The sequence below is a fragment of the Scyliorhinus canicula genome, chromosome 2, assembly GCF_902713615.1.
Source record: "Scyliorhinus canicula chromosome 2, sScyCan1.1, whole genome shotgun sequence".
Lineage (NCBI taxonomy): Eukaryota > Metazoa > Chordata > Chondrichthyes > Carcharhiniformes > Scyliorhinidae > Scyliorhinus > Scyliorhinus canicula.
The window spans coordinates 186162651-186189534 of record NC_052147.1 but is presented as its reverse complement, the minus strand read 5'-3'; the positions used below and the strand labels follow the sequence as shown (position 1 = coordinate 186189534).

Below are 26884 nucleotides of genomic sequence, written 5' to 3'. Positions count from 1 at the left end.
TGTGACTGGAGGATCGTGACGGTGGGAGGGGCCAGAAAATGCTACCCCTTGATATTCCCAATGTAGATGGATTGTAAAAATAGTGCAAACAAAATTTTTAAAGATATTTACACAGGTTCAAAATTTGCTGTAATAATTATAAATACTTAAAACCAATTCCATAATTTGTACAAAGGTGTCAAAGGTTCAGAATTAATCAATTTTATTTTTTAAATGCCATCGCTTTAAGAATACCATGGCCATGGTCTTGGAGTGGCAAGCCCTCCAGGGAACAGGCAGTACCTGCAGCTGTGGCCCGACACCCATTTTAGGTTGAGGGTAGAAGAGGCCCCTCGTGTAATCTCCTGGCCCCTCCCATCCCCACCCAACACCCAAGCCCCCTCTGCACTCACTTCCTGCCTGAGCCCACCATGTGTGCTTGGACATGATCCAAGTCGACGTGGGCTGCCTACATGGCCGACTGTAAATCGTCGTCGACACAGGAACAGGGCCTTATTAGGCTCTTTAATTATCAATAATTAACCCACCTGCCAGGAAGTGTCGCATTTAGCTGATCCAATCCTAGGCAGCCCTCATTGAAAATGACCTGGGGTCAGGATCGTAGGCATGAACTGGCATGGAGGCCAGTGGTAATAGATTGCAGCCTTCCCATGTCTGATCCAGACCCCATACTAACTTAAAAAGCCTAATTCTGGTCTCCTTTAGTTGGAAGGTCAGCAGAGTCCACCAGCGAGACTCACACATGAAGCATGGTCAATTCTACAAGGCACTGTGGAATGATCATGCCTGTGGACCAAGGAACAGCAGAGGTTAATGCCTTCAGGGAAAGGGCAGAGGGAATACTTGTTGCCTTATCAATGATAAAATATCTGGAGTATTAAATAAAGCTAAAACACATTCATAGATTATGATTTATTTTATATCACAAAAGCAGGGCATCTTTTCTTAATTGCCATATTAATGTTGTAATTAAGGAACAACTACAATATTTTTTGCAAATATTAACACATATTCCTGACGGGATTCACAAGGGTGTTAAAAATAATGATTTACTTCAGACTGGAATACAAACTGTGTATTTTCTTTCAAAACTTCATGTCCATTGTAATGCTTTGCATTCCTATACTGCATTAAATGATGAATATATTAATCGGGCAGAAACTTGATCTGTGAACCATTACCGCTAATAATATTGTAATTTTGCTTTTCAAAAGACAGAAATCATAAATGAAAAGCATTATGAATTATTCAGACAAACCAATAACCTCAGAATCCTGACCTAACTGAAAACTACTAATGGCGGCACCATGGCACAGTGATTAGCATTGCTGCCTCACAGTGCCAGAGACCAAGGTTCAATTACGGTCTTGGGTGATTGTGTGGAGTTTGCACTTTCTCCCTGTGTCTGTGTAGGTTTCCTCTGGGTGCTTCGGTTTCCACACACAGTCGAAAGAATTGCAGAATAGGTGGATTGGCCATGTTATATTGCCCCTCAATGTTAGGTGGGTTTATGGGGTTACAGGGATAAGGCGGTGGAGTAGACCGAGGTAGGGTGCTCTTTCATAGGGTCAGTGCAGACTCAATGGGCCGAATGGCCTCCTTCTGTACTGCTGGAATTCTATGGTTCTTCTATGGTACTTTGATATAATGGTACTCTCAACCATTTACCTTTAATACTAACATATTAAGAATAGAATCTTTTAACGTTAAAAATATGTTCCAGTGTGAAATGATTGAACCAAAAGGGCCTCCAGTATTTTATCCCATTGTTTAAAAAGATAAAGGACCTGGACTAGGAAGAAAAGAATAAATGAGCGCTCCTTTTGCAACTAACTATAAAAATGGATCGGGACAGAGTGCTTCCAATTATCCAGCACGTTAAAATGAATGTGATCGGCTATATGGTTAAATTATTAAGTCCCAACCATCAGAATTGTAAGGCTATGATGTTTATTAAGAAAGGTTTGGCAGATCTTTTTTGCTAATTTGCCGGCCGATCAGTGTGATGGTGGAATTTGCAATGTATAACTTCACTGTAAAAACATCACCTGCTCTCTGGCAATGAAGACAATTCTGATTTTTTTGTTTTAAAGAAGTTGATAGTCTATATCAGGTGAATACAAAATTGGTTATTATTTTTCAATGCCTTCATTGGCTTTACACAGTCTATAGTGCAAGCTTCCTAACAATTTCTCACAACCAACTACTTAAAGGCACATGTGCCACCTTGAAGGCTGCCCCAAGTCCAATAGGAACTGCATATTTCTGACAATGCCGACGGCATATGTCACCTACGATGGATGCAAGTTTGCAGATATTGATAGCTGACGACTTGCAACATGCTATTGGGTTGACTAACATTGTTTTTGCAAACAAGAAAACAGTCTAAACAGCGGAATTTAAAAGGGCAGAGTGTGGCATCTTCAGGTTAAGCGTAATTTAATTCCCAGGAGGTTGCAAGGAATCCTGTGACAATCCAGTTCTTTTCAGAGTTTGCTTGAACGTTGCATGTCCTTTCAGGCAACCTTCAGGGCTATTGCCTTCTGGCTCCTGAAAGTTAAAATAAAGAAATGTAATTGCTCTGGAACATTAAATTCATTTGTGTTGTTTTCTTCCTGGGTGAAGCAATTGTTGTTACACTGAGAAACATACAGCATGTGCACAAGAACATGTCCAGTCAACTGGGAAGGGTGGAATACAAGGCTTTCCTAAGCTTCATGCAGGATATTTCATTTCTGTGACATTCAGAAATTCTGATTAAATCAGTGCACAATTTATCAAACCAGTGAACAAGAAAGATGCACAAATCACTCACCATGATTAATTTGTATTTAGGAATGCGCCAAAGACCCACACTTCAAACACATCTTTGTGGCCTATTCCAAAATAGCCCTTCAGTTTGGAATGGAGATTAAAGGGCAATGAATACTTCAGAAACATTTTTAAAAATTCAACACCCTTTTTTATGAAAGAAAATAATACACTGGCTAAATTATTTTGCTCTTTAATTGTTTGACACAAATTTTATTGCTGAGTTGGAAGCCTCTCAAATAGAGTCCCTACCCTTGTATCATTCCCATGATGTAAAACTCTCTGCGAACAGTGGGCCACATGACTGCAAGCTGCTCTGAAAAGGAGGAGGGAGACCCCTGTGCTAAAATATTTCCTCTGGCTTTAATATTGTGACCACATCAGGATCTTCCCTTGATCAGAATCATCACAACACTTGTCGCTTTTGACATTCCTTTTAAAACAAACCTAGCAGTTTGCAGACAGAATTTTTCACCTGTTCAGGTAAGTAAATTACTTTGTGCTGATAGACTCCGCCTTCTGGCACTTTGGGCTCAACATTCAAAATTACCTGCGGCCCCAGAGTAACAGCCACTGGCTCCCAGCCACTCGAATAAACTTTTCATTTCTGATCACTAGAGGGAGCTGTTGCTTTTTGGTTCTTTGTCCAACCACAAATCAAGTAAAATAAAATAATCCAACAACAATGAGTCACCATTAAATAGTTAGTTTGCAGCAACTTTATGGAAAATATTTGAGTAAGATATAGTTTAGACAGTGTGGGCAAACTCGGTAAACTATTCAAACAGCTGAAGACAAGTTTGGATTGTTATCGAGTTTACGGTATTAGTTTAACCTGGTCTGACCATGTTTAAGATAGTTTGGGGCTTCTTCAACAGAAATCATACACCATAGTAACATTTTTCCAACATCCATCTTAAAATGAACATCAGATGTTTTGTTTGTAAGTTTCCAGGTTAAAAATATTTTTAATATAATGCTGCATTTATGAATATGTTCAGCATATGCTGAATATAGTGTAAAAGATACTTAATTGCATCCCCATTCTATATACACTTGGTCCATAAAGGAATGCATTTGTACAGCATTATTATTATTACTTTTAAAATTTGAGTTGCTCACTATATTCACTTCTGTGATATTTAACTTTATTGCACCCAGCTCCTTTTACAGTATTAAGTTACACAAGAATACAGGTCAAAACCAGAAAATGCTGTAAATATTCAGTAGGCCAGACAGCATGTGGCAATAAACACTGAGTTAACGTTTCAGGTCTGTGACTCTCTGAGTACCCCAACATTTTCTGTTTCTATTTCAGATTTCCAGCAGCTATTGTATTCCGGTCTTACACAAGAACAGAGGAGTTTTTGTTTCAATATATATACCTCTTCTGCAGGTCCGGCGACATAGCTGCTTGGTGTTAAACTTGTTCATATTTCCTCCACATCCACTGTAGTTAAAGGTCTCGCAGTTGTCAATGGAATTGTTGTAGAAGTATTTGGTTATGGATTCAGTGCAGTTGCCCCTGTCTGCAGGGGCCTTACAGAGGGTTGGGAGAGCTGAACGCAATACTGCGGAGACAAAGATAACAGAACAATTAACCCTGGCCTATTTAATGTCCAGAAAGTAACACCAAAATTATTTTCAATTCCAGGATCAATTGTGGCCAAGGCAATATCCTCCAAGCTGCAGTGATTACCTACCCTACTCCCATTAGGTTGCACAAATTAAATCAGGAATCCAACATTTTTTAAAGCCAAAGGGCCCGATCTTCCCAAAAGTAAAGAAAGTTACCGAGTGAGCCCAGTTAGCCACTTGATTCCTGGCTCTCGCAGTGCCGGGAAATGCATGGCTATTGAACGCGACTCGCTTTGAACAAGGGGCCGAAACGTAGGCCTCACACAGCTCTGTTTTTTTCAACAAGGAGCTCTGCTCGCCAGAGCACCCTATTGTAGCAAGAATGTCATTTTTAAATGGCGTCCCGATCTCAGAGACACACAAAAAAAATCCCTGATCACCCCCCAGCCCGAAAGCAACATGGGAGGGTACACCCCCCCCCCCCCTCCCCCGCCCACGCTCTCCACACCACCCAACACCTATGCCGGGCAACCCCAGCCCAATCACACGCGCACAAAAAAATGCCAGCTTGGCATTTCCCAGTGCCACCTGGGAAACTTGGCAGCCCCTGGCTGGTACAGCCCGGGTAGCAGGCTGGAAGCGCCAAGATGCCAGGCTGGCACTGTCAGAGTACCCAGGTGGCAGCAGCAGTGCCAGGGCACTACCCTGCAGCTAGGGGCCTACAACCCCCTTTGATATCTCCATGAGTGCCATTCCAGCTGGTCCCCATTTGTGAGGACCAGTACCAAATAGCACTCACCCTCGGTCCCTGAAATGAAGAGATTGAATCCTAGAGCCTCAGGTACCTTGGGTAATCTGCAGATTAGAGTAAGGCTTACTGCCTCGCTCTAATATGCAGATTTGCCAAAGAACAATCCCACCCATTGTGGGCGGGATGCCTCTTACAACATCTCACGAGATTGCGTTGAATCTTCCGAGGCATTACAAGCTGGGTAGATCCCGGGAGTGGGGTCTCCCAGCTTTCAGCGGCCACGCTGTGCCATGGTGAGGTGCTTTTCCAGCGCAGCGTGGCCGGATGATCGTGCCCACAGTCTCCAGTCAGATCACACAGCTTCAGGGCGCAATCCTGTGTCCTCCCATCATTTCTTTTATCCTCAGTAAAATCACTCCTTTTTTACCACATGAATCATTCCTCAATCATTTTATGACTTTCAAATGTATAAAGAATTTGTCCGAAACAATGGGCGCGATTCTCTGCAAATCTGGCGTGCCGTGAAGGCTGGCGTGAAACTGGCCGTGTTTCACGCCAGCCTCGGAGCTCCATCCTGGGACCTGATTCTCCCCCCCGGGCAGGGCTAGTATCGGGGCCCGGGGAAACACGGCGACGCGGAGTTAGCGAACGTCGCTAACTCCGCCCGCCAAGAGTCACGGCGGCTGACGCGCATGATGACGTCATCACGCAGACGCGTCAAACCCGCGCATGCGCGGGCCGTCATGCCCCTCAGCCGCCCCGTGGACTGATCCTGCGGGGCAGCGGAAGAACAAATAGTGCGCGGGTATCGGACCCGCTGCCCGCGATCAGTGCCCACCGATCGCAAGCCCATGCCACCCTTGGCACGGCCATGGTGCGGCCGTGCCAATTGGTGCCATGGTTGTCCGGGACGGGCACTTTGTGGCCGTTTTCACGAACGCTGAAAGCAGGTGTGATCGCGGCCGTGAAAACGGCCGTAAACTCCACGGTATTCGGCCCATCGGCCTGCGGGGAATCGCGATTCGTGTCGGGGGGCGGCCGGAGCGGGGGGAGAATAGCGGGAGGCCGTGAAAATTGTCGGGAAGGCCCTCCCGCTATTCTCCGACCCGTCGTGGGCAGCGGAGAATCACGCCCAATGAGTGTGGTCTTCTCCGCACCCCCGCGACTAGTTTTGTGGAGGCAGCTACAATTGACTGGCGGCGACATCTTCGGGGTCCGTCGCTGTCAATGGGTCTTCCTGTTGTTTTCACCCTCCACCACCGGGGAATCAGCTGCAGCAGTCGACGGCAGTGCGACAGTAGATCCTGCTGGCGGGAACAGCCGGAAAATTTCAGCGAATATGTTCCAGCGTTTTATATAATGAAATAGGACAAGATTTTAATTTTAACTCGAGCGAGAAGTGTGGGTGATGAGCAGCCCAAGGCAGAACGCTAACTGTCCCAACCTCAGTTAGGTGAGGCTCCCAAGATCTTAATTCCTGCCCACAACTGTCAAGAAGTAACGGTTCACCTTATTGTCCTTTCCACGTCCTTTCTTTCTATGTAGTTACCCTAACTACCCTCTGTCCCAAACAACTTACAGTATTGGAATATTTTCCATTCTCTTTAATAGCCCTTGTTCGCTTCCTCATCATCTAAGCCGGTTTTGCCCTTGTTGACTCGTCACAAACTTTAACTTTCTCACTCTTGTTGATAAAACATTAAAAGATTTTGACATGTTTGGAATAACCAATACAGACCAATTCCTGCCCAGATCCAATTCTTTCAGTCTTAAATCCCATAAAAGTGAAACTCCCTTTTGCTAAGCCAAAATCTCACTCAGTGAAAGTTTCTCTCATGATCTCTGCACACAAAGCATGCGAGTACAAAATGGGCATGGCATGAGCCACTGTTTTATCCTGGTAGTGAGTGACTGGAGCTCTCAGCGGCCTGGTGAGTAGTTAGGGTTTCACATTCTGCCAGTTTATACAGGCCTATCTCCACTTTTTGAACAATAGTGCACGACATTCCAGACAAGGTGCTAATGTACAAATTAATGCTCCAAATAGATGCCTGGCAAGATCCCAGCAATATTCTCACGAACAAGAGACATGGAGAAAGGAAAGGTCAATGAAGGTGAGCTACAGTTGATCTAATTGGTGAGAAAGGGTCGACGAGTTGAGTGGCCTACACCTGTTCCTATGTTCTGAAGTGGGAGGTAACCACTTCATAGAGTTTCTTCAGGACAGGTGACAAGTGATCTTAAAGGGAAAGAAACAGCCCAAAAGTCAAAAGATGAGCTCCCATTGAAGGCCATGACCAGGAAAGAGGCCTTCAGCAGGGATGTTTGGCTGTCCAAATGGAACGGGGACCGTTAACAGAACCCTCACCTTCTACTGGGGGAGTTTTGAGGCTTTATTATCATTTGCTGAGACCATTCACCACCTTCCAATGATTTAATAACCAAGTTAATAAGGAGGGAAATCACCATGGAACAGGGGTTTACTTCCATCACCAGGTACAAATAGTGGATGGAGATTGTGCAGCCATCAGCGGTCTCAGGGGGTGGGTGGGGGAGGAGCAGGGAAAAGGAAGTCATACATATCATATATGCTGATATTCTGGGCAGATTCCTAGAACAATATTCATAGAATTTACAGTGCAGAAGGAGGCCATTTGGCCCATCGAGTCTGCAATGGCTCTTGGAAAGAGCACCCGACCTCCTACCCAAGGTCAACACCTCCACCCTATCCCCATAACTCAGTAACCCCACCCAACACTAAGGGCAATTTTGGCCACTAAGGGCAATTTTATCATGGCCAATCCACCTAACCTGCACATCTTTGGACTGTGGGAGGAAACCGGAGCACCCGGAGGAAACCCACGCACACACGGGGAGGATGTGCAGACTCCGCACAGACAGTGACCCAAGCCGGAATCGAACCTGGGACCCTGGAGCTGTGAAGCGATTGTGCTATCCACAATGCTACCGTGCTGCCCACCATGAAGATGAACTCCCATCTTCATGGTGGAAGACACAAATATGTTGTGGATCCAACCAGGGGTCAGGCCGTCTTGGATCTGATAATGTGTAATGAGGCAGGATTAATAAACAATCACAGATAAATGATCATGGTGGAATTTAGCATTCAGTTTGAGAGTGAGACATGTGGGTCAGAGACAACTATCCTAAACTGAAAATAGGGTAATTCCCATAACAGCCTCCCTGAACAGGCGCCGGAATGTGGCGACTAGGGGCTTTTCACAGTAACTTCATTTGAAGCCTACTCATGATAATAAGCGATTTTCATTACAAAGGAATTGGCGTAGAGTTGGCTGGATGGACTGTTTTAGCAGAAAAGACAGATCAGCAAAAGCAGACATTTAGGAAAATAGTTCATGACTCACAACAAAGATATATTCCAATGAGGAAGAAGGATTCTAGGAAGCTGATAAATCAACCATGGTTAACCAAAAAAGTTAAGCATAGTGTTAAACTGAAAGAATAATGTGGTTTGCGGTGAGGCATGGGATTGGGAAAAGATAACCAAAAAATATAAAGAGGAAGATAAACTGTGAAGGTGAAATAGCAAGTAATATAAAAACAGACAGTAAGACCTTCTTCAAATACATAAAAAAGAAGAGAGGCCAAAGTGCACAGAGGCACTTTAGAGAATGAAATGAGGAAATAATAATGATAAACCAATAAATTGCAGATGAGTTAAATAATTACTTTGCGTCACTCTTCATGGTGGAAGACACAAATAACATTCAAAACATACCAAATATTCAAGAGGATAAAGGGGGGGGAAGGAAATAAATTTAATAACTATCATGAGAAAGTACCAGGGAAACTAATGGGGACTCAAAGCCGATACGTCCCCTAGACCTGATGGTCTGCAACCTAGGATATTAAAGAAAGTAGCCGCAGAGATGCATTGGTAATAATCTTCCAAGAATCCTTAAATTCTGAAAATGTGCCAGAGGATTGGAAAACTGCCAATGCAATAATAATAATCATCTTTATTGTCACAGATAGGCTTACATTAACACGGCAATGAAGTTACTGTGAAAATCCCCTAGTCGCCACATTCTGGCGCCTGTTCAGTTACACAGAGGGAGAGTTCAGAATGTCGAAATTACCTAACAGCACGTCTTTCGGGACTTGTGGGAGGAAACCGGAGCACCTGGAGGAAACCCGCGCAGACACGGGGAGAACGTGCAGACTCCGCACAGGCAGTGACCCAAGCTGGGAATCGAACCTGGGACCCTGGAGCTTTGAAGCAATAGTGCTAACCACTGTACTTGTAACACCCTTATTCAAGAGAGGGAGACAACAAACAGATAACTATAGGTCAGTTAGCTCAACATTTGTCATTGGGAAAATGTTAAGAATCCATAATAAAGGATGTAATAGCAGAGCATTTAGAAATACAAAATATAATCAAGCAGAGTCAGCATGGTTTCATGAAGAGGAAATCATGCCTGACAACTGTATTTGAATTCTTTGAGGTGCTAATGAGCAGGATAGATAAAAGGAAACCAATAGATGCAACATACTTGGATTTCCAAAAAAGCATTTGGTGAGGTACCACAGAAAAGGCTACTTAATAAGGTAAGAGCCCATGGTGTTGGGACAGCATATTATTGTGGATGGAGCAGTGGTGGCCAAACGTTTCCTTTATGTGGACCATAAATCATCATCAAAAGCGTTTGCGAGCCGCAATGTATGCAAGTCGTTTCAAACATTATTTTTACATAGCCTATGGCTGACAGGAGTCAAACTTGGGTCTCAATGGATATTAAAAACGTATTTCTGGTAGTTTATAATGCACAATCAGAAATACATTATGGATTACACAAGGTTGTTTGTGACGGAAATTACACTGCAAATAATAATGTAACATTGATTATGATACATACGAGGTAAACAGAATTGTATTACTCTTTTTTTTCCACGGACCAGCAGTGGTCCATGGACTACAGGTTGGGAACCACCGAGATAGAGGATTGCCTAATTCATTGAAGACAGAGTTGGGATGTGAGGGGCATTTTCTGGATGGCAACCTGTAACTAGTGGAGTGCCACAGTGATCAGTGCTGGGGCCACAACTGGGGCCAAGTTTGCAGATGACAGGAAAGTAGGTGGGTTGCCTGGTGACGAGGGGCCCTGTCAATGGAAATCCCTATGATAATGGCGGGAACGGTAGATCCGCTGGTGGGCCGCCTCCCCTGCCAAAAATCACGAGACGGGGTGGTCGGTAAATCCCACCCAAAGTGTCTACATAGAGATACAGACAGGTAAAGTAGTTAGCAAAAACTTGGCAGATGGAATATAATGTAGGAAATGTAAAGTTATGCATTGAGGTAGGAAGAATAAAAGACTGAATATTATTTTAAAAGACTTTAGAAGCTGCTGCACATAGAGAATTGGGAGTCCTCTTACTACATAAATCACAAAAAGTTAGCATAGAAGCTCAGCAGGTAATAATGAAGGCAAATAAAATGTAGGGCTTTTATTTGAAATGGAATGGAGTATAAAACTAGAGAAGTCTTACTACAACTCTACAAGTCACAATTTAGATTATACCTGGAATATAGTTATGATTCCCTTATCTAAGGAAACATATACTGGCATTGGAAGCAGTCCAGAGAAGGTTCACTGGGTTGATCCTGGGAATGGAGGGATTTTCTTTTGAGAAGAGGCTGAGTAGGTTGGACCTGTACACATTGAAGTTTAGAAGAATGAGAGGTGACCTTATTGAGACATGTAGGATTCTCAGGGGGCTTGACAGGGTGGATGCTGGAAGGTTGTTTTCCTTCATGGCCAATTTTAGGACGAGAGGGTATATTGTTGTCTCAGGCATGCCTCGTCTGCCATAGGCCAAGCCAGTTGCCTAACCCGCTTCCTGCCCTTCACTGACAAGTCAATTATGCCAATTTAGTCAGTCCTGCAATACCCCACCATCTCCAATTGGACGATGATCCCAGAGGTAGGTTCTTTACTGACCAGAAAACTGAACTAGAACAGTTGCTGTAGCAAATGGGGTCAAGTGTCAAAAATGATGCAGATGGCCAAACAGTCTGGAAAATTCTGCCCCTTCGTCGGCAAACTCACTCAATCTCAGCGGGGATCAAGAGCAGCATCCTCTGTAGTGTGCCAAGCAGACTGCTGGAGGCTCATAGTCAGTGACCTGAATTTGTCCCTTCAGGCAGACTGAACACCTCTTTAGTTCAAACTTGGCTCTTGTGAAGTATAATGAGGTAAAAGAATCAAATATTCACTGTAAACACAGTTCTGACCTGGTCCTGAGCAGAGAGTCAGACACTAGCTGATGAATCAGGGGAGGTAGTTACACTGGGTCTCTCATTTAAACCTGTTTTCTGGCCAAAGGATCTTTGAGCAGCAATGCTGTCTCCTCCTACTTTTTAACATGCAAACACATGTTCCATCTATCCCCTCCTCAGAAGTGTAAAGGAGTGTCCATAGAAAAATCCAGGGCCAACACTCTGACACTAAACCAACTGTGTGACTAAAACTGCGCATTGAAAACAATATTATCCAAACCATTGAACACATTCAGACAGACTTACAGTTCATCTATAAATACACATTCATGGGGGTGTCATAGCTTCCAATAAAGGAAGAGGGGGGATTTTAACTGCAGAACATCTCTACAAAGAACATCTCTACAAAGTAATACATTTAAATCAGTGTCACTGTATCTGCTTTAATGTTCCAAACTATATTCATCTGATTACCAAAATTATCTTCAACAGTTCAGTTCTAGAAGAGGCAAAGTGAGGAACGTTAAGAGTGTAAATTACATAATTTTGCTTTGAGGATTGTCCACTGGCTAATGGCAGGGCCACTTTGCCAGAAGCCATGACGATTTCTGAAAAAGCACCATCAAGTCTTAAAGATGGCTTTCAGATATCCATCCCTCAATATTATGAGAATAGTGATATAGTTTTTAGAAATACTGGGACAGAGGGCAGATTACAAGCAGACAAGGAATGGGATTGAGGGCAGGAATGACTGTTAAGTTGTGGTAATAATTGTATTCTTTCCAACTCCTTTAGAAGATTTTGTAATAATTGCCATTATCTTCTTATTTAGGGAAGATGGAGGAAAAAAATTCAGCGTTCCTGGGAAAGAAGCAGGCCAAGACATTCTTCAATAAGGAAGTGTATGTAGCTCATTGCGCAATGAGAAATAAGACATTGCATGAGGGAGAAATAAGACATTGCAGGAGGTAGAACATTCTGGGCTCTGTACTACTTTTGATCCTGATTTATTCATTTAGTACATGGGGCAGAAAATTAAGGCAGGATTGAGTTCTGATGTTGGAAAGTCTTCAGTTTTATTCTCATCGCTTAATGCATTTAACAGTAAAAGGATATTTTACCACATTCTTCAGCTACTCTCTGAACTTACACAGCATGTATTCAAATGCAAGGTTGCGCAGTGATTAGCATTTGGCCCGGCCCTGGCCCGTGTGGAGATTGCACATTTTCCCCATGTCTGCATGGGTCACCCCCACAGCCCAAAGATGTGCAGTATAGGTGGATTAGCCACGTTAAATTGCCCCTTAATTGGAAAAAATTTTTAAAACTCAAATGCCAGGTCAAGGCGATAAATGACCCAGCAGCCGGCTGTGAAGGAAATTAGCTTCCTGCTACAAGGAGGCAGACAGCATATTTGCACAACTGAAGACCCTCAATAGAGTACGTTATACATTTTACTGTCAGCAGGGCTGTCCCCTGCTAAGTGGGGGGCCAGCAGCTATGTGGCCTGAGGCTTAATGTTCCAAAGGGCGGCTGTGGGCAGGAAAGATAGCACCCGTGAACCCAACAATACCCCCAAAGGAATTTTCCCCTCTGACCCGTGGCTCCTCCCCTCTGAAATTTTGACTTTTAATTTACTTATCCAAAGGTGCCCTGAAGTCTCCAATCTGCCTTAACAGCATCCACCTCTCGTGGTGGCATGCCGGAGGCTTTACAGCTGCCAGTCCTCTGATTGGGCCAGCAGCATCAAGAACCTGCCTGCTTACTTGGCTGGTGGGTCGACAGATGGACGACTAAAAGGCAGCCGGCATAAAAAATGTCGAGCAGGTGCTGCAGCTGGAAGGGTTCTGTGCTGAGACACAAGTTTGTCCTAAAGTTGGGGTCCATAAGCTCACAGTAAAATTAATTTCCTTCATATCAAACATTTTACCCCAAAATAAAATTCTAATAGAAATAAATGGCTCAAAATTCCAGATGTACATTGGGAAAGAAAAGTAATAAAAGCTGGGGTAAATCAAGGATCAATGAAATGATTTCCAACTGAACAGTTAATGCACAATCACCTTTATTCATGTTGTGAGCCAGGCTACGTTCAGGAAGCAGTTGAAGAAAGTGGTGAAATATCCTTTAACGTTAATTGTTGAATTCATTAAACGACGAGAATAAAATTGAACACTTTCCAGCCTCAGAACTTAATCCTGCCTTTATAATCTCTCCCATTCACTAAACTAATAAATCAGTATCAACTGCAGTACAGAATTATCAAGGTTCAGAGCCCAGAATGTTCTACCTCGTGCAGTGTCGTATTTCTCATTGCACAATGTAAATCATTATTGTGGTCTAAAAATATGGTCCATGACATTCCAAGTATTTCTAAGAAACATTATGAACCTTCCGATTAAAATAATCAAAGTATTTCCCTCCCCAGCAATTAATAACTTAAAACATTTGAGGTAGTTGCAATTGCAAGCAAAACTGGTTAAACCCTAATCGGCATTTGTTCCATTGTATATCATCCATCAGATTCCAGAGGTCCTCAGCTCTCTTGCCAGCTCACGTGAAAGTTATCAGCAATATTTAAAGCATTGCAATAGACAGAAGCCTGGCAGCTGTATAACGTGCTATTGCAGTGGACTGACTATTGCATCCCCTCCCAAAATCCACCAACACCCAATGGTATATTGTAGAAATCCTGGGCGGAATTCTCCGACCCCCTGGGTCGGCAGGCCTCCCGCGGCGATTCTCCGGCCTGCGATGGGCTGAAGTCCAGCTGCTGACAGGCCTTTCCCGCTGGCGGGAATCAAAGCACGTCTGGTGCTGGCAGGATTGGCGGCACGGGCGGGCGCCAGGGTCCTGGGGGGGGGAGGCGTGGGGTGATCTGGCCCTGGGGAGTGCCCCCACGGTGGCCAGGCCCACGATCGGGGCCCACCGATCGGCGGGCGGGCCTGTGCCGTGGGGCACTCTTTTTCTTCCGCCCCGCCATGACCTTCACCATGGCGGAGGCAGAAGAGACCCCTCCCCAGCGCATGCACCGATATGACGTCAGCAGCCACTGACGCACCGCGCATGTGCGGACTTCCGCCGGCGGTGAAGGCCTTTCGGCCCCGGCTGGCGGGGCGCCAAAGGCCGTTCGCGCCGGCCGGCGGGAGCCACTCCGGTGAGGGCCTAGCCCCTAAAGGTGCGGAGAATTCCGCACCTTTGGGGAGGCCCGACGCCGGAGTGGTTCACGCCACTCCGTCCCGCCGGGATCCCCCGCCCCACTGGGTAGGGGAGAATCCCGGCCCTATTGCACAGGAAGCCATATAATGTAAATTTATTGCAGTGAATCCGAATCCTAATCCGAATCTCTGAGTATTGAAAGTCAGAGAGATCTAGGTGGACAGGTCCACAGGTCACTGAAAGGGGCAACACAGGTGGAGAAGGTAGTCAAGAAGGCATACGGCATGCTTGCCTTCATTGGCCGGGGCACTGAGTATAAGAATTGGCAAATCATGTTGCAGCTGTATAGAACCTTAGTTAGGCCACACTTGGAGTATAGTGTTTAATTCTGGTCGCCACACTACCAGAAGGATGTGGAGGCTTTAGAGAGGGTGTAGAAGAGATTTACCAGGATGTTGCCTGGTATGGAGGGCATTAGCTATGAAGAGAGGTTGAATAAACTCGGTTTGTTCTCACTGGAACGACGAAGGTTGAGGGGCGACCTGATAGAGGTCTACAAAATGATGAGGGGCACAGACAGAGTGGATAGTCAGAGGCTTTTTCCCAGGGTAGAGGGGTCAATTACTAGGGGGCATAGGTTTAAGGTGTGAGGAGCACGATTTAGAGGACATATACGAGGCAAGTTTTTTACACAGCGGGTAGTGGGTGTCTGGAACTCGCTACCGGAGGAGGTGGTAGAAGCAGGGATGATAGTGACATTTAAGGGGCGTCTTGATAAATACATGAATAGGTTGGGAATAGAGGGATATGGACCCAGGAAGTGTAGAAGATTTTAGTTTAGATGGGCAGCATGGTCGGCACGGGCTTCGAGGGCCGAAGGGCCTGTTTCTGTGCTGTACTTTTCTTTGTTCTTTGTACTTTAAGGTGCACATCCGGTTTACAGGAAGCTGCAATCACATAACAGGCTGGCGCCACAAGCATGTCATCAATCTGCACCTGCAAATATAAGGGGCGTATTCATGGTCTCAATGGTGGGGAGGGGGGTCAGTGGGCTGTACTTGTAAGGAGCTTGAGTAGGAGAATCGAAATATAGATTTGCTGCCCCATCTCCATCCCACCTTCACTGCAAGCATGATTTCCTGTTGGGAGTGAAATCACAAAATAACCCCTTTAATGTATGAACAAAATACAACGCATCCTGTTCGCCCTGGCTCACTTGGTAGCACTCATACCTGAGTCACAAAAGGAGGGGTTCACATTCCACTGTGGGGCTTGAATAGAGAAATCTCGGTTGACATCGAGTGCCGTACCAAGGAACTGCCTCACTGTCATAGGTGCCTTCCTTCAGAAGAGGTGTTAAATGACACCTCTCTGTCCTCTCAAGTGAACATAAGATCCCTATTTCAAAGAGGTAACCCAATGTACTGGCCAATATTTATCTCTCAGTCAACATCACAAAAACAGATTATCGTTTCGCTGAATGAGGGCGATTGCTGTGCCTAGATTGACTGCCATGTTTCCAACATTCCAACACTGACTGCATTTTCAATGTCATTCCTCGGCTATGAAGTACTTTGGGGCATCCCAAATAGATACAAGCGGCATTGTGGTACAGTGGTTAGCACTGCTGTTTCACAGCGCCAGGGACACAGGTTCAATTCCAGCTTTGGTTTACTGTCCGTGTGGAGTTTGCACTTTCTCCCCATGTCTGCGTGAGTTTCCTCTGGGTGCTCCGGTTTCCTCCCACAGCCAAAAGATGTGCAGGTTAGGTGAATTGGCCATACTAAATTTCCTCTTGGTGTCCAAAAGATGTGCAAATTAGGTGGGATGACAGGGAGAGGGTGAGCGAGTGGGCCTAAGTCGGGAACTCTTTCAGAGGGTTGGTGCAGACTCAATGGGCCGATTGGCATCCTTCGATATTGTCGGAATTCCAAGCATTTATTTTTTGTTAATCAACAGCACAGCCTACAAATCCACATACCTTATAGGACTAACCACTCTACTGGCTGTTATGAAGGTGATTACAGACATGAAGGAGCATGTTAATTGTGACCCATCAGACTATTAATCAGCTTGAAAATCTTTTCACCATTTCCCTGCACTGTCCAGGGGAAAGTGTGAGAAGATACAAGAAGAGTAACCAGCATTGTAGGTAAACAAATTGCACACATTTTTATTTTGGAAGGAGTGGGGTCATAATGGGTAGGGGGGGGTGGAACAATGGAAAATTTCCGGACAAAGATTACCATCAGAGCTTGCTCAAAATACTGCTTGGGAATTAGCCAGCTCTCTGATGCACAAGGACATAACATCTGCATAACTTCACACGGGCAACTTAAAGACATTTTAAATAGAACAGAATACGGCTGGGACTAGAGACAGATATATAGGGCGGGATTCTATCAGCCCGGGGCAAGGCCGGAGAATCCCCACGACCGGCGCGAAACGAGCCACACCGCCACGACGCCGGCAAACAATTCTCTGCAGAGCAGAGAATCGGCGCCATTGGTGCTGGAGTGGTTGGTACGGTGCCGGTCGGGGGCCGCTCTATGCAGCCGGCCCGCCAATTCTTGGCCCGGGATGGGCCGAGCAGCCGTCGTGAAAAACCCGAGTCCCGCCAGCGCCGTCCACACCTGCTCTCAGCCGGCGGGAACTCGCCGTGGAAGGGTCAGGGGCGGACTGTGGAGTGGGGGGGGGGTTCCCAAGAACAATCCCTCAATGGGACAAGCTCCCAAAGGAAATAATCACAACCACATCACCGGCAATCTTTAAAACCCATCTAAGTTTGCCGTAGTCACAATTACAGTAAGGACCAACTCTAGGTTGACAGGCATACCTCCATGTCCTGACTGCTGTGGAAGAGACGGCACGGGTCTTTATTGTGGTGGCCATTTGTGAGGTTGTGGTCAGTAGTGAGGCTGCTACTGATTATAGTATCTTCATGCTGAAACCACCTCACATCCCAACTTCTCATCACCCCACTCTCTTCTCACTTGCAAATTGCTGATGGTGCCAACATTCACCTCTTAATTTCACGCCATTCCTTCACAATAACTTTATTATTCTGCCTTCATCGCTTCAGATGTACAAAATGTGCAGACTAACCAAGAAATGAAGGAACAGCAAGAAGACAGGAATGATGTATACACACGCCCTGGATGCTATTTTACATCTCCAAGGGTACTCCTACCAACCAGAAAATAGGTGCAAATGATGCCAGCAATTGTAGAGTAAACATCTTGCTTTGAACTGTTATTTTCCACTTTCGTCATTCACTTATAAGCTGATTATATTCATAATTACAGCTTACCTAAATTGGTTATAAAGTCAATAGGGGCATTTTAATTTTAATCATTGGGTGAAACACGGTTCATGCTGAATCAGCAGCAGCATTTCATCTACCCATTCCTTCCCATTGTTCACTTGGTTCTAACTCTGTAGTTCAAGCGCACACTTGATGCTAGAAAGCTCCACAAGCAAGAATTTAAACAAAATTAATTGACTGGTGTATCAAGAACAAAATTCATTTTGAATGTTTCCACTAAAATTTAGAACGTTAAGGGTTGATCTGATCGAAGTATTCAAGATATTAACAGGGAAAGAAAGGGTAGATAAAGATAAACTATTTCCACTGGTTGGAGATTCTAAAATTAAGGGGCATAGTCAAAAGATTAGGGCTAGACAGTTCAGGAGAGATGTTAGGAAGAACGTCTTCACTCAAAGGGTGGTAGAGGTTTGGAACTCTCTCCCACAAACAGCAGTTGAAGCTAGATCAGCTGCTAAGTTTAAATCTGAGACAGCTAGATTTTTGTTGAGCAAAGATATTGAAGGGATATGAGCCAAGGGAGGTATATAGAGTTAGGTCACCAATCAGCCATGATCTCATTGAATGGCACAGCAGGCTAGAGGGGCTGAATGGCCTACTCCTGTTGCTATGTTCCTAATTCAGTCAGAATCACCTATCTGGGCAAATAAATAGTGGGTACAGGGATGATAACATGTTTACCCTGTCCTCACCTCTTGTAGCAGATGTGTTGATGTCAATAAGATTTGTCGCTATACGCAGTGGGTGTTGTAACCAAGGTGTAACCAATAAAGAGTGGTGTGGTGAAATAACAGGGGAACTCAACAAACTGTTAACAAGGGTTTGCAAGGGATTTCAGGGTCTCAGAGGGTCTGGGGGTAAAATGTGGCGGGGCTGAATGTGTAAATGCCTTTTCAATGACAGTCTCTTTATTTTTTTGTCTTTAAATAATGTAATTATCAAATGGTTATCAAGAACAATAAACTGACTCGATGGCATTTATACTGCAACAAGGTGTAAATGTCTGAGGCAAGAAGGTATTCTATTTGATCTGCCCATAATAGTTGGAGCATTTAATATTTTTTAAGTGCCATTTTGGAAATTGCTGCCCACAATTCTGGCTAATGGTCAGTGCCTATTGCCCAGGTACAGGCAGCTGTTCAGATTCAGCAGGATATTTGAGTGCTGGAAACTGAAGTGCAATTAAACAGGAGTTACAGCATTGCTGTGCAACATTTCAAAACTGGTGAAAGTGCAGGTCTACACGGGGGGGTAAATAGACACAAGTATAGAACATGGCTTGGTGGCTTCTGAATGGCTGAAATTCTGAAAATTCGACGAGGCATTGAAATGTTGACAACAGCAATTATTCACTTTGCGAATGGTGGAGAAGTTTATGTAATCAGTTATAGCCACAAACATCTTTCAGACTCATTAATACAAGTGACTTCCGAGCGAAAGTTTAATTACCATTAAAAGAGCAGCACTTCTTTCTGGCAGTGTTTTGAGGCCCAAATTGATCAAAATTACAAGCATAAGAAACGGTGCTGTTTTCTGCTTGTGTTTATAAAATTATTATTATTTTTATTACGATAAACAAGCTAATCACAGATACTTCCATTCCTAATCTGCAGAAATGACTGACTATGACTCACTGACGAGTAAACAGTAGCTCCATATTGTTAGCTCAAGAAATGTTGTGGCAAGCACTTTGGACATTAATTAAGTTAATAATGAACTGACATGTATACTATCTTGTTAAACTAATAGGATGTCTGAAGGGCAGGATAATTATGAGAGTATCAATCATCTACCTACTGGGCATAGCTCACATTGTGCATTATTGCTTGCTATGCAGTCAAACCTTGGTCGTGTTTACCACTCCAATTCTACACCAAGGGAGGTTGAACGGTGCCTGGTGTGATACTGAACTCAAACACAACCATTCTGTGCCAAGTGAGTTTGGTTAAAACAATCCCTCTTGTGTTTGAACTTACTGACTAAATACTGCTCCACTTTTGCAGCCTCTCCCACTGCTATCACTGCCAAGCACAGCACTCAATCAAAACCAAGGATAACTTTCAGACAGATTTCCATGTTTCTTTTGCTCCTATTATACAAATGTTTGGCAGGAGTTTGTGCAAAGGCCATTTTTTTCTTCTTGCCGCGTGCCTTGTCTAGGAATGTTTACTCCTCACAAAAAACCATCTCTTAGCTCGGTGAAGCAAGCTACTTAGGCCGTGCTTTTATATAGGGTGGGAATTTATTCCCCCTCCACGGCGTGTTTAATGGTGGCAGAGGTGGCCCACCATTGGCTGGCAGCGGGATCTTCTAGGCCTGTCACTGTCAACGGGGTTTCCCGTTGTTTGCACATACGCCACTGGGAACCCATGGTGGCCCACTCATCAATGCTCAGTTTGGATTCCACCAGAACCAACAGGCTCCAGATGAAATGAAAATGAAAATCGCTTATTGGCACGAGTAGCCTTCAATTAAGTTACTGTGAAAAGCCCCTAGTCGCCACATTCCGGCGCCTGTTCGGGGATGCTGGTACGGTAATTGAATCGTGCTGCTGGCCTACCTTGGTCTGCTTTAAAAGCCAGCGATTTAGCCCAGTGTGCTAAACCAGCCCCTATAATGTCATCATAGCCTCACTATAAACATCATTCCTGCCCTTCATACCATACATGCTACCAAGCAGAAGAAAAATAAAGTTAACGGGGATTAAAAAAAAAGTAGAAGCTGGCATGATGCCTCCCACAAATGAAGACAGTTGACAGAGGCCAAATGTTGCAGCTCAGGACAGCATTGCACTGGTTCCTCAGGGAAGCTTCCTTCAGCTATCTTCAGCTGCTTCACAATGTGGCCTTTGCTCTATCAACAGGGGTGTTGGCTGCTGATGATTCCACAAAACCAGGGGCTTCTGATAATCTGCAATATGACCTGAAGGCCTTAAACTGATAATTGACAGGAAATATTAATTCAATGGGCAGCATGGTGGCACAGTGGTTAGCACTGTTGCCTCACAGCACCAGGGACCTGTATTTGATTGTGACTGCGGGTGTCTGTGTAGAGTTTGCACATTCTCCTTGTGTCTGCCTGAGTTTCCTCCGGGTACTCCGGTTTTCTCCCACAGTCCAAAGGTGTGCAGGTTAGATGGTTTGGCCATGCTAATATTGTCCAAAGGTGAGGTGGGGTTATGGGGACAGGGGCAGGGGATTGGGCCACTAGACAGAGGAGAGAACCAAGGAAAGAAGGTGCTACATGACCTCTCATACCTTTCAACTCCCACCCCCCCCCCCAAAATGGCGTGTCGCGTTTTGCGACACACCACTCGGAGATCGCGGGCCGCCGTTTTTCACGGCGACCCCCGATTCTCACATCCGGATGGGCCGAGCGGCCTGCCGTTCCCGACCGGTTCACGCCAGCGGCAACCACACCTGGGCCATGCCGGCGTGAACATGGCGCCAAAAGCTGGTTTGTGGCTTGTGGGGGGCGGAGAGGGGAGTGAGCACCACGACCGTGCTCAGGAGAGGACTGGCCCGCGATTGGTGCCCACCGATCGTCGGGCCGGCGTCTCAAAGGGACGCACTCTTTCCCCTCCGCCGCCCCGCAAGATCAAGCCGGCACGTCTTGCGGGGCAGCGGAGGGGAAGATAGCAACCGCGCATGCGCGGCTGACGTCATTAGGCGCGCCGGGCCTTGACGCCAGCGACGAGGCCGGGATTTACAGCACGGCCCTCTTAGCCTCCCCCCCCCCCCCCCCCCCCCCCGGGTGAGGAGCGGCCTCTGACACCATCGTGAACCTCTCCGGGTTTCACAACGGCGTCGGGCCTTGCGGAGAATTCCACCCATTATCTTTTATTTGTCTAATCTGAAGTTTCTCAAACAATAACCAGATGTGAAGACAAAAAGCTGGAGGTGAAATGAATCAGAGTGAACTCACTTACATTTTGTTTTGTGGCAGACATTCTGACAATCCTTCTCAGTTCTGAAGTTGTTCAGATTTCCAAGGCATCCCCCATAAATAAAGTCCTCACATTGTTTTGTGAGCTTATTATAGAAATACCGAGTAAAAAGCCCTCGACAAGGTCCACTATCGGCATCCATACGACACGGGCTCCTTCGATCTGTTAAATGTGGATATTTTTGTACTGTTAAAATCACAAAACAAAAATGTGAACATTTTGGAGTGAGTATTATGTTTATACTCAATTGTAAAGTCGTGACCGATGGTAAAGTGCTAGGTACTACCCATTCTGGGTATCTTCATAGAAATTAAACCTTTCGCCAACTTAATTGCTTTATAATAATAATCTTTATTATTGTCACATGTAGTCTTACATTAACACTGCAATGGTGTTACATGGGTAGCAGGTGTATGGGAAACCACCACCTTAAAGTGCCCTCCCTGTCAGCCACCATCCTGACTTGGCAATACTTTGTTGCTTTTTCACTATCACTGAGTTAAAATCCTTGAACTCATTACTTTGTAGCACTATGAGTGTAGCTACACCACATTGAGGGCTGCCGTTTAAGAAAGCGGCCAACTGCCAATTTTTCAAGCGCAGTTAGGGATGGGCAATAAATGTCAGCAGCAAGCAATACACACATACCAAAAACAAATATAAAATATATTAATACAGATGCATCAAAGCTCACATTCACATTATCCATTGCAGATAGGCATACGTTTCTCAATTGAATAGGCCAAAATATGTCCTTTTTAAGTGCAAAAAAGATAAATAACATTTTTGTTCCAAAAAAGGTTGCCTGTGTACATTTTAAATATGTTTTTGTGTTAAAAAATCACTTGAGACCACAGCAACAAATGACATTCGTACAGCATACAGGACAAAACAATCTGAGACACTTGACACAAGGGATAAGCAGAAGAGCTGGACTCTAAGCTTTTTTGAACAAATAGGATCTAAGAAGGCCCTTAAAGGAGGAAAGTGAGATGGAGAGGCAGAGGGTTTCTTTCATTGGCTGTGAGCATCACTGGCATTGGTTGTCCAACACTAATTGGCCTTCTTGAACTGTTACAGTCCATGAAAAATGAAATGAAATGAAAATCGCTTATTGTCACGAGTAGGCTTCAAATGAAGCTACTGTGAAAAGCCCCTAGTCACCACATTCCGGCGCCTGTTCGGGGAGGCTGGTACGGGAATCGAACCGCGCTGCTGGCCTGCTTGGTCTGCTTTCAAAGCCAGCGATTTAGCTGTGTGCTAAACAGCTCCTGTATGTAGTGTCAGTACACCCACAATGCTGTTACGGAGGAAGTTACAGTAATGTCCGACAATTTGCTGGGGTTACTGTTATAACTCCCTGAGGGGCCAAGGATGTGTTCCATCAATTTTCCCCTCGCACAGCTGAGTATGAACACCCAATGAATTGGGGGTGGGTCTTCCTCAAGTGGAAACTATTCTGTATAAAATCCCTGACCTGGATGTAGGTCAGGGAAGGTGACCCTTCGGGAAGAGGAGTAGTACTTTTCGTAGTTCGGTGTAAACCATAATAAATCAGTCGTTCATTTCTACCCTACTGTGTGTTCCTGCTATCTCTCCTGTTCGGGTAACACAGTTACAGAAACCTCAAACATGGTAAAATCACAAAGGAAGATTGTGCTTTCGAATGGGACTCAATTAGCAGGTTCCAGCCATGGGAGGGCAGCATTGGTTTGGACAGTCACAGTACTCTCTGCAATAACCTGTGTCTCTCTTCACTGAAGCCTTAAGACCTGCTGTGTATGCGCCTCATTTCTGCTTTTAATTTCCGATATCCAGCACTGGCAGTTTTATTCACAACCCATTTAAAAATTATGATCAATGAAAACGGGAAAACCTGGGGCCAACAGGGGAAAAATTATGCCTTGGAAAATTCCTTTCCAATCCCCACCCTCAGGTCACTGAAACAAGCTGAGGAGGTCACATGAACCAAGGATTACAAAGATTTATTACGACCCTTTGTTTAGTACGTTGTGATTTCTGTTCTCGGCAGGAACTAGTCCAGTTCCCTCTGCAAGTATTCGGAGTGTCAGTACCTACCACAATAGCCTGTATTATATTCCAGATCCTCACTACTGAGCCAAATCTAATTTGCACATTTGCAAACAGCTGTTGTTAAATAGAATGCCTTATACCAAATTAATTAGCGACAAGCTATGTTCAAAGTGTGTACCTGTCAAGGAATCAGTGCAGGGATTCAGACATTTCAAACATTAATGAGCAAACATTGCTCACAAAATCCAATCCTTCTCCCTCGCTTAACAGGACTATTTGTAACCTTAGTGCCACATTTGACTCCGAGATGAGCTTCCAAACACAAATCTGTCCCATCACTAACATAGCCTATAACTACCTCCGTGACATTACACAATCTGCTTCTGCCTCAGCCTATCTGCTGCTGAAACCCTGACATGCCTTTGATTCCCCTGAACCTGAGGTAATCCAAAACTCCGCTGCCTATGTCCTAATTCACAGTAAATCACATTCACCCATTAACCTTGTGCTCACTAATCTACATTGAGGTAGTACTTGACGGAGGGACAATTTTAAAACAGCCATCTGATGATCAGTTCCTTGGTCTTTCCAGCATTTAGAGAGTGGTTGTTTTCGGTACACCATGCAACCAAGTGATCTATCTCCTTTCTGTAGTCTGATTCGTCGTTGTTTGAGATACGACCCACCACAGTCGTATCATCTGCAAACTGATAGACTGAATTGGAGTTGAATCCCGCCACACAGTCATGTGTGTACAGGGAGTACAGTCGAGAACTGAGCACACATCCTTGCGAGGCCCCGGTCTTGAGGACTATTGTGGAGGAGGTGTTGTTGCCTATCCTGACAGCTTGCTATCTGTTGGTGAGGAAGTCAAGGATCCAGCTGCACAGGGAGGGGTCAAGTCCAAGGTTGCAGAGTTTGGTTATTAGTCTTGTTGGGATATGAACAGCAGTCTGACGTAGGTGTCCTTGTTGTCAAGATGTTCGAGAGTTGATTGTAAGGCCAGAGAGATAGCATCTGCTGTGGATCGGTTGCCGCGGTCGGTGCAGTCTGGCAGGAGTAGAAGCTGATTTCAGGGAATTAGTCTGATCTGCTAAACAGTGAAAAATGGAACAACATGGCAGAGCAGTGTCTCCAAGATTTTGGGGCACTGCACTGATGGCCTAAATGGAGGTGGAAAACAGGAGTGATGTCGTGTATCTGTATGTGTAAGTAGGCCCTCCGGACACAAGGTGAAAAGTCATTGGGAGAAGATAGCCATGGAGGTCAATGCCAGGAGTCATGGTCCGAGGGCCTGAATGCAGAGTCGCAAGAAATCCAATGACCTCATTGATGCACGATCAATTACACAAAGACGAGAGTTCAATGCAATCAAGGCTTTAATACACTAAGATGTGTGGCCTCCGACAGCAGCTCGCGAAATGGCTGCTGTACGGGGAGCATGCATATTTATACTCCGCCTACTGGGTGGAGCCAGCAGGCAGGGAACTACCCCCGTACCTGTAGTGCAGGGCCTTACCACAAATCACCTAATATATACATCAGTGGTGACTACCACACTCATATGAGTCAAGGTCAGTGAATGCATCTTCAAATGACACAGCTTGCCAATTGTACCACTCGCCTCAGGCACTACTCAAATCACCACACTCGCATCTTCCAGTTTGCACACTGCCAGCTTTCATCATGCCAACCACATGGTTGCAAAGATATTAACATCCTCACCAATATGGCACCAGTTTGACTTGCTTCACAAGTGAGCACGTAAGTTACATGTGCCATTGTGGTCCCTATACATGTTGTGCCTATAGCATCAAAACAAGAGACACCACACATTCCAATTTTACATCAAATGTCTACACAGGGGAATAAATACCTTCTCAGCCTTCATAAAAATTCAAATAGATTTTAAATGTTTATTAATATTTGCCAAAGGTGAAATGGTGGTGTACAAGAATTGAATGAATAGAAAACCCACTATGGAGGTATTAAAGTGGCAGGACAACATGTTGCCACCATTTGATATCTGATAAAGTGATATGTTGCTGCAAATGACTTCAGCAATGTCCCTAAGAAGCACCATGCTTGTCAGGAGGTGAGGACAACATTCAATGATTTATACAGTACATGGCTATTGGCTATCATTGAGGATAGTCTGCTCTCTCTCCCTCTCAAGAACCCTACCACACTGTGCCCTGTTGAACTGATGCATCCTTTTCACAATGAAAACCAAATGAATCTAGCTATGTAAGAAAGTTTGGTCGAATTTAGCATACATCACTGGAGGCAGCTTGGAAGGATCCAGTGAAGCAGAAGTTTCACAGAAGTAGTGACATTCATATCATGGGAAATTCCAGGTACAAATTCTCCACAGGTTGGCCTCCAGGCAGTGGCCCAGCTCTAGGGCAGTCTGTTCTGTGAGGCAGAGGCACTAAAGACAAATACCTCTGGCAGGCCCAGGAAGGACTGCCTGGGCTGATACATGAAGTCACCAGGATGTGTGTGTGCATTATTCACGAAGCCCCGTTGCAACTGCCTTTCTTGTCTATTCACTGTTCTTTCTTATCTGTTAAGAAGTCTTACAACACCAGGTTAAAGTCCAACAGGTTTGTTTCAAACACTAGCTTTCGGAGCACTGCTCCTTCCTCAGGTGAATGACTGTGCTCACCCCAGTCCAACGCCGGCATCTCCACATCATGGCTTTCTTATCTAAACACTAATTCCCCAAAGGAATTCTCACCCTCCACACATTTAAGCCTGAAGTGAAACTGGAAGATTGTTGTAACAAACTGTTAAAAAGAGTAAACTACCTGACCCAAGCAGAAACAAAATTTAAAACTTCAATTCTCACTCAGGGTGGTTCAGTGGCTTCTAAATCCACCAAGATGCTGACAAAATCCTTGGCTTTGAAACAGAACCACTGTCACAATAGATGTCAACCCCTCCACCCTCACCCCTGGACTCTCCCCCTCATCCCAGAGTCTCTCCAACTCCCCCACCTGGAGTTTGCCTCAA

At 44.9% G+C, this 26884-nt stretch overlaps 1 protein-coding gene across 3 annotated transcripts in view; it reads right to left on the bottom strand.

Moving 5' to 3' along the window:
• Window positions 1-897: 897 nt before the first annotated feature.
• LOC119961825 (tissue factor pathway inhibitor-like) overlaps window positions 898-26884 on the bottom strand; it is a 55353-nt gene continuing 29366 nt past the window's right edge. For 2 of the 3 annotated variants that reach the window (XM_038789204.1, XM_038789203.1), the window contains exons 3-5: window positions 21818-22021; window positions 4197-4382; window positions 898-2550 (exon numbers count right to left, since the gene is read on the bottom strand). In XM_038789204.1, the coding sequence (XP_038645132.1) occupies window positions 2534-2550; window positions 4197-4382; window positions 21818-22021 (407 nt within the window). In that variant the 3' untranslated portion in view covers window positions 898-2533. The remainder of the gene's footprint in view (window positions 2551-4196; window positions 4383-21817; window positions 22022-26884) is intronic. The other variant, XM_038789205.1, reaches the window with a different exon arrangement.